Consider the following 9,124-nt stretch of genomic DNA (forward strand, 5'->3'; position numbering starts at 1 on the left):
GGACAATAAACATAATATAATAATGAAATTGATTTTTGTCATGAGACATGAGAAATGTAATAATCCACAGACTTAAAACATAATATATCAATAACAAAATTGGCCATGTGGTTTTGGGGAAAAGTGTAAGTTATCGCAGCACTATAATATAAAAAGGTTCCTAACTATGTTATGCAGGGGAGGAAAACGGGTCTAGGGAACATACTAAAAAGGGGGGTCATACAAGGGAAAAATATAATATTCATAATACCAAAAAGGGAAATAGACGGGTCACCAGCAGTGTTCGGTTGTCTTGTCGCCGCAGCTGTCAGCACACACCGCCACCGTCGAAGCGCCGCTGCCGCCTCCAATCCGTCACACACACCAGCAGGAACAATTTCTGGAATTAATGACTGGATAACAAACATAATCATGGGGGGAACATAAAAATAATAATAAGTTAATATTTACCTTGGTAGTATAACATTTTGTTTTACATAATATAATAATAATACAGTATTTTTTTTTTTTTTGTACCAAAAGTAAATAATTAAGAACATGACTTTAACGTTAAGTTAATAATGTAATAAAGTATCTCTCTAGGAGAATAATATAGTCATATTTTGAATAAAATATATAATAAAAAACTTGAGAGATTTGGGGAGTAATAATATTAGGGAATTTATGAGATTTAATCAATATGTGTTTGCGTTACAGGAGAATGATAGTTTTTAAGATGAAAGTGGATAAGAAATGTTGCCATGCCATGTGCTTGCCATAAAGGAATTTTACCATGTGTTACATTACCTTAGATTGCCATTTTTACAAGAGAAATTTATATTTTAACAATTTTAACAATTTTAAGTTTTATAATTTTATTAAAGGGACAGAGAAGAGGAAGAAAAGAAAAAAAATTTATTAGTTACAAGGGGAATTTTGGACACGCGGTCCTGTCACGGTCGCCATATGTAAGAATTTGGTAGTTTGTTAGGCTACCAAAAGCTACCCACGACCGAAGGGGAACACTTCGGTCGTGACCTATGAGCCGCACCGCGTGTTAGCCCGAAGGCTAAGTCGGTGGAGCTCATAGGCTTTGTACACGCAGTGGCGAATGAACGCCAAAGATTTATTTAAAAAGGGAAAGAGAAACATAATATCATAGAAAATATAATTAAATAAAAGAGAAAGTTAGGGTAACAGAGATCTTGTATTTTACAAGGATGCACAACGTGCAATAATAAATATTTGTGAACAATAATAATAGTATGGCATACATAATAATGTGGGCACATGGCAATCGTATGAGTATAATAAAAATGGGACGGGAGTTAGGTAAGGAAAGTATTTGTTTGGACTGAGCGAAACCATGGATCAGCCCACGAGGTCCGGCGGAAACGCAGATGATTTTTTATATTAATTTTGACTTCGTCAACCATAGGGTTACCGTCCGGCATATCGCTAAGGACGGTAAGGATAGGAGGTAACAAAAAGAAATGCACCAGATGCAACGGTGGACACATATGAGAAAATTTTCCTAACGCAAATAAACAGGAATATGGGGGGGGGGGTATTTTAATACATTACAATATTAGGTATTTGATGGACGACGAGGCTGCTAGTGATTGACCGACGGCTGCGATGGGCTGGCCGGATGGCCATCGACGCACACGCGGTCGACACGGCCCATTGGCATTGGTCAGTGGCTGAGGGCTGCTTCGCCCGACATTGAGCCCGTGGTGGCGTTTAGCCCATCATGGCGTGAATATAACGATGTTGGAAGAACAGCAAAAATATAAACTTCGCCGGATATGTATGTGTGGGTGTGACACGTGTTATGGACAGTGAGATTGTCGGTGAGACTGAACACACGAAGAGAAGAAAAACCACGACTGGTACCAATGGCGTTGGAAAACGAAGTGTCAGCAGTCCGACGGAGCTGGCTGGATGATGGCCGATGTTGATGGCTGGGATGTTGAGGTGGGGAAGCTCAGGGTAGGCGTGTTGCGGGACTTTTACAATAATGTGGAATTTTAATAACTGCACTGCGGCGAGTGCACCGACGGACGCGACAAAAGCGCCGGAGGTGACGGGCGGCGGGCAACCGCGGCACGTCGACGACGAACACTGCATGATGACGGGGGGGACGGGGAACATTTATTGCCTAGCACTGCGGTCATTTCTGCATTAGCGCGCGATAAGCATAATAATGTATAAATAAGGTACGCTCATTAGTGGCAATAGGGGTACAGGTATGTTGGTAATTATAATAATATTGGTGCAAAAAATGCTGTGACGTTACAAGCTAAACGGAATGAGCAGCGCATCTAACCAAATTTGATTGACCCATGTCATTAATAGCTCGTACCATGTTTGCTGCATTGTCACATACAAAAGCACAAACTTTATTCTCAATATTCTAGTGTTTAATAATATATTTTAAATTGTTTACGATATTTACTGATGTGTGTGATTCAGGAACTCCCACCGTTTCTAGTACTCGAGTACGTAAACACCAATCTTGTAAATAGTGACATGTCACGCCTAGATAACAATGATTTGATGCTGAGGTCCAAAAGTCTAAGGTTAAAGAAACATGCGGAATATTTTCCAGAAAGATTTTGAAATTATTCCTTTCGTTTCGGGCAGTCGTATCAACCAATCTCGTAATGGTTTGTTTATTTGGAACAATATACTCAGGGACAGCTATTTGCATGAATTCAAGAAAACCAGTTCTATGTACAATACTTAATGGTCTCAAATCTTTCACAACAAATTTTACTATTCTTTTTGTTAATTCCTTACTACGTTTACTTTTGAATGATAATTTTGAATTATTGTCTTTGAAATACGAAACAATAGTTTTTGAAGAACTTGGATTTACATTTACATTAGTAAATACTTGTAAAAGTGAATTTAAATTGGTCGTATTGCCACTATAATCAACAGAAATTTTACAATTTTTACAAACTACTTGTTTTTATTTAAAATAATTCCGTTTACATCAGCTCGAAAACCAAAATGTTGCCAAATTTTTCTTCTAGCTCCAGCCAGTGGAATTAATTTAAAGTTTTCGTTCATATTATAAAATTTACGTGTTTCGTCTACGATACAATATAAACGCACAATGCACAAAGACGAACGAATAATCGGAACTAAATTGGATTAAGTGCTTTACAGCTCTGTGTTTATAAGCATGATGACAATATTTACTTAACATAATTTGAATTATTTGAGTATCACATAGTAACAAACGCTTTTTAGGACTTTTCCTTGCTTTAGGTATACTTTTTAAGCAAGACTTTGGTATATCAGGAAATATTATTGGAATTGCCCCCTCTTTTAACCGAGGACTTTTCAATGCATACTATAAAAATAAAACATTGTACCTATATAAAATAATTTTCTATGTGTATTTTGAATTTTTTTCATTTTTATATGTAATTTTACTTACAATTAATATTGCTAATTAAATATATTATAAATACTTAAATTACATTTATGTGTCCTGAATTCCGTTCTCTGATAATTTGACTTGGTTCAAAATGCTTAGAGCAAACACCTGAATTTTTCATCAACTCACGTTCACGTTTAGGTATAGTATTCTTCCATTTTACAAACAAAAGTGGATCTTTAGGAATTCCAAATAAAGAAAACTAATACAAATCGATAAAAAGTCAAAAGTTTAACACCTTTACAAGTTGAATAAAAACAAGAAATAATTAAATATTAATACCTACCTTGTCTTTGTTAAAAGCATACCCAGTTTTACAATTTACAATAAAACACTTCACCATTGTTACATAAATTTGCAGTTACCACTTGATTATTATTTATTGCTATTTAAATAATTAATAAAGATAACTATAACTTGTAAGATTAAAGATTGTTGATGGTTATAATCACTGTATATTATAATAATATATAATATAATATTATGAAAAATAATATAATATAATGTACCGTGGACCGTGGTTATAATTATAACATAGAACAAGGGGCAAAAGACTACAACGCACTCTGGTGGTTTGGTTATCAATTAACCACATTTTGGCAGACACAATATGAAGTCCCGTGCTAATACCTCTATAATATACCGTATTCTTGAGTATCTCTATTGCAATAATCAGCTCTCGAGTGATCATATGAACAAGGGTATGTTTCTATGACTTGTACAAATGGTACGTTAGTATCAGGATCGTCGTTCATGGTTCTGTATAACTATACAATTCAAGACTAATAACGATTTTTATATATTACTATGTGCCTATATTAGTTATATCATAATTTATATTATATTAAACTATAAAAATTTTAAATAAATATATTACATCAGTGGTTCCCATCCTTTTTGGTACTACGGACCACTGATGTAATACTGATGGAGAACTTTCGATGCGTCACGGACCACCTCAATTTTATACCTTATTTTTCTTACAAATAAGAATCAATTTTTTTCAAATATTTTAGAATTTTGATTATTATTATATGAATAAATAAAAAACAATGAAATTCTTTATAAGAGACTTTTAATAATGCTTATAATTTTTTTTTTTTTTATTATTAAAGTTTAAAATAATTAAAAATTGAATACAAACTAATATGCTAAAAAAAATGTACATTATATTATTATAGTTATTTAAGGTAAATTACAAAAATTATAAAAACAATTTAATGCGATTTTTGTGCTTGCGTCTCGTTCACTAATAAAGATATTCTTGGGTTGATACTGCTCAAAACTACACGCAAGTCGTTAGTGGCGTCCAACCGATTTCTCTGTTTATTTTTAATGTAGAGTAGTTCAGAAAATCCTTGTTCGCACAAATAAGTTGTCGAAAACATGACTAAATATCTTAATGCAATTTCTCGAAGTTTAGAGTACGCAATCGCTTTTTTACACCAAAACTCTTCGATATTCATGCTAGATTCAAACGTATCCTTACAGTTTCAATCGTTTTGTAACTCTATCAAATCTTCCTGGTTATTATCAGGTACCTCATTGATTTTAACGATAAAAGGGTTTCGAATCATACTTTGTATACTATTCGTTTCCAAATCATTATATTCTGGAAAATACCGATTAAATTCATTTTTAAGTTTTTTCAGATGGTCTAAAACGTTTTGCTGTACCTCATTTACGAGGTCAGCATATTTTTCGTTATCAACCAAGCTTTTCAGTGTTTGAAACGCTGAATAGTTGTTCATTCCAACTTTACTTATCCACAAATCAATTTTACACATAAACGCTCGAAGTTTATCTTCAAATATGAATATATTTCCAGAGCCTTCCAGTTTATTATTTCCAGAGCCTTGTAATTGCAAGTTGAGCTTGTTTAAATGTTTGAAGATATCTACAAGATAAGCCAGGTGTATTTCAAACTTATGATCACAAATACATTTCAATAAATTATCATTTTTTTTCTCAGTTAAAAACACTGCCACCTCCTTCTTTAGTGAAAATAACCGTGCCAACATATTACCTTCCGAAAGCCATCGGACTTCGGTATGAAAAAGTAAAGTTTCATATTCTGAGTCCAAGTCCGAGCATATATTTTTAAAAATGCGAGTATTCAGTGCACTGCTTTTGATGGTGTTTACCAATTTTAGGGCCTGTTTCAAAGTATATAGAAGTTCTTCAGGTAATGTTTTTGATGCTAATGCTTGTCGATGAATAATACAATGTGTTGTCAATACTTTACATTTTTTTTCTTTCACCAACGTTGTTAGGCCTGAGCGTGATCCTATTATAGCTGGAGCACCATCCGTACAAAAACCTGCTAACTTTTCCCACATAATGTCGTGCTTTTCAAAATAATCATTTATTATCTTCATTACATCATTTCCTTTTGACGTAGTACCCAATTCTTGTAACAATAAAAGCTCTTCTTTTATTAAATTGTCGTTGTCCAAAAATCGAACAAAAACCAGTAACTGACAACATTGTGAAACACAAGTACGTTCATCACATTTCAATGCGAAAAAAGGCGAATTTTTTATTTTTACTAATAATTGTTCATCGATATCAAAATACATTTTATCAATATGAGCTTTCACAGTATTATTCGATAATGGAATTTCTTGAATTTTCTTTTTTGCTTCCGCACCTAAAATTTCTTCTACAGCAGTTAGTAAACAAGGTTTTATTACATTTTCACCAATTGTGTGTGGTTTCTTTGATTTTGCGATTAATTGTGAAATTTTAAATGACGCAGATAGGACTTTATCGTTTGACTCAAATCTTGAACCACTTGTTCCTAGTTTCATTTTTTTTAAATTTTCTGATTTACCCATGAAAAACTCTGGTGGTCGATCACTTAATGTAGGATGGATACTTTTTAAATGCCGTTCTAACTTGGCGGGTTTCAACGCATCATTACTGAGAACGGTGGCACATATTACACACTGCGGTCGAATTTCACGGTTAGTTTCAATTGCGATAAATCCAAATTTTATGTATCCATCGTCATACTTTCTTTTCGGAGCCATATTTCGACAATCTAACACACAAAAAATTAAAAACAGCACAAACGTCTACTACGGAATACGGGTACGGAGAAACTAATAACAAAAACTAACAATATTATATTCAACTTTGAACATAATCTGTTAAATTGTGCCGATAAAATCTAATCTTAATGTAACAATGTAAAAAAAAGATTAAATTATCGGTTGAAATAATAACATGGGTTTCACTATGTAATATAAATTTATAAATAAACGACGTACTATACACGATTGTCAATAATTAGGATTATGCCTCAAAGGAAAATGAAATTATTAAAATATTTTTACATTTTGTAAGTATGGCTCGCGGACCACTAGTGGTCCGCGGACCATAGGTTGGGAACCTATGTATTACATTAATATATTAAATACCATAATTTTTTAAAATAAAATAAAATAAACATTGTTATTAATTTTTTTATACAAATAAATATGAAAAAAATATTTAGGTATAAACAGGTAATATAATAAATAATACATTAATTTACTTACAACTATTATATAAATTATATATTATTTTATTTTATTTTATAAAATAATTATTTTAATACAACATACCTAGTTTCCACGGTGGAGAGCTGATGACATGTGACAAAAGTACAACATGCAGTACTTTTGTCATCAACAAAATTTCAGAAATAACACAAAACTGATACATGATAATAGACATTATCTATGTGAATTATGATAACTACATGCAATGTTTTTAGAAAAATTGATTAACCATGCCTTTTGCAAATGCGTCCTAATTGAAAAATAAAATATTTGTTTCAAATTAGAATATATGGCAATATTTTAATATAATATACCTAGACTGACAAATCATCTCCGTTCAGAATCGTTTTTCGTATACAATGATACCTATCATTGCGTTCAAATTTAACCTACCCTAGTCCGAAGTCCACCCCACCTCCTAATATACAGCAGAGCGGTACCCACTTACTGACTTTTTAAACTTGTATATTCTTTTTTCATTTTCTCGTTTTCCGAATGTGATATTTCAAGTAAGCGTTTTAATCTTAAAGTACGTCAAAAATAAAATAAAAATAAATAAAAAAATAAACATAAAGCTAAAAAATTATACTTTTTTATTTCTGCGTCGTAGTAATTGTTATGTACTGTATTTGTCTTCAATCTAAAATGTATAATTTAATATTTAATCTAATTGAGAATGATTCAAAAGTCCTTACTCTTAATCTGGTAGATATTTACACCCAAGGTCATTTAGATCTGTATTTATACTATCGGTTTGTTCTTCATAATATGTTAAACATTTTTTTTTTTTTTTTTGTTCGGTTAAATTGGAATTCATTACTATAAAGTTACGGTAAAAGCAATTATACAATAAAAAAAAAAAATGTATTTTAATATACTTATTTCAGCTGGCATCTTGAGAAAACGTTGACTAAAATCTGAAGTAGGATAATTGATATCGTCAAATTCTTTGTCGACAGGATTCACTCCACTATGAGAAAAAAATGTTATAATGTATACATTTAAATCAAAGAAATAGAATATATTATGTATGTTTTAAGTTATCTACAACAATATCTTTTTTTGCTCTAAGGGACAGGAAACTATTCCTTTCCCTGCAATATAATAAATTGTGTATACAATTTAGCATAGAATTTAGAATTATACTATTCTTTGAATCATACCTTGTTTCTAGAGAATATGGTGTCTTACTAGAATTATCATAAGATAATTTACTTAATTTTAACGTAGGAACAGCATCACTTTTTAATTTTCTTTTATGCCTTGGTGAATAATTTAAAAGTGATTCAATTAATGGCTTGCAATATGCATCAGCATCAAAATGCAATGAACAAATATAGGCTAAAATGTTAATTTTCATAATGTATTTAAAATAAAATCACTCTATTGACTACTAAATTTTCCTTACCATTACTAGTGTTTAGATTTTTCCCATTACAAACACTACTCCATATTTGTTGATAAAAAGGATTTTTAGGAAATCTATGGAACCTAATATCAGCTGTATTGCAATTAACATATTTCTTACTTTTGCTTCCATTCTTACACTCTATTATTGCACACCAAGACATTATAAAATTATATTTATTCAGATTATTAAAAAACAATGAGAAAGAAATGTTTGAAACAGATAATTTGTGTTTAGTTATAATAATATACCCATAGTAGTAAATACCTCTCTTTATTTCTTGTTTATTTTGTTGAATCATATATAGGTATATTATTTGTGGTTATTTATAGAATAAGGAAATAAAAACAAATGCTTTTTGATAGTTCATTATACATATATATATTATATACTTTACAATATTACAGTATTAAATACAATATTTATTTAAGTATAAATAGGTTGTTCATCAGCTGATGTGGTCTAGTGGATTCGATACTACATAGAGTAATGTTATATTTTGTGGTAATACTAATATCTCATATTACTATATTCCAGAATCCCGCCAAAAATATTGAATAAAATCCTTGGCGGCTGACGTCACATTATAAAGGAATAATCAAGTTATTACTGTTTCTTCCATGGTTGCGCCTATTAATACTAGAATAAGTAAAGTTGCTGACATACCTAGTTAGTTAATCATGTCGCTTCCGAATTAACACAATCGTCGGTCGGCCGCCGATTACTATAGTATAGCCACTC

General features: G+C 31.5%; 1 protein-coding gene across 1 annotated transcript; it reads right to left on the bottom strand.

Moving 5' to 3' along the window:
* Positions 1-4,923: 4,923 nt before the first annotated feature.
* On the bottom strand, positions 4,924-8,638 carry LOC126554788 (protein ZBED8-like). The gene is made up of 6 exons (XM_050209817.1): positions 8,635-8,638; positions 8,384-8,524; positions 8,139-8,316; positions 7,854-7,945; positions 6,031-6,473; positions 4,924-5,907 (listed from the first exon to the last, which is right to left on the bottom strand). The coding sequence occupies exons 1-6, from the start codon at positions 8,636-8,638 to the stop codon at positions 4,924-4,926; spliced, it is 1,842 nt and encodes a 613-aa protein (XP_050065774.1).
* Positions 8,639-9,124: the final 486 nt, after the last annotated feature.

The sequence above is a fragment of the Aphis gossypii genome, unplaced genomic scaffold, assembly GCF_020184175.1.
Source record: "Aphis gossypii isolate Hap1 unplaced genomic scaffold, ASM2018417v2 Contig00602, whole genome shotgun sequence".
Lineage (NCBI taxonomy): Eukaryota > Metazoa > Arthropoda > Insecta > Hemiptera > Aphididae > Aphis > Aphis gossypii.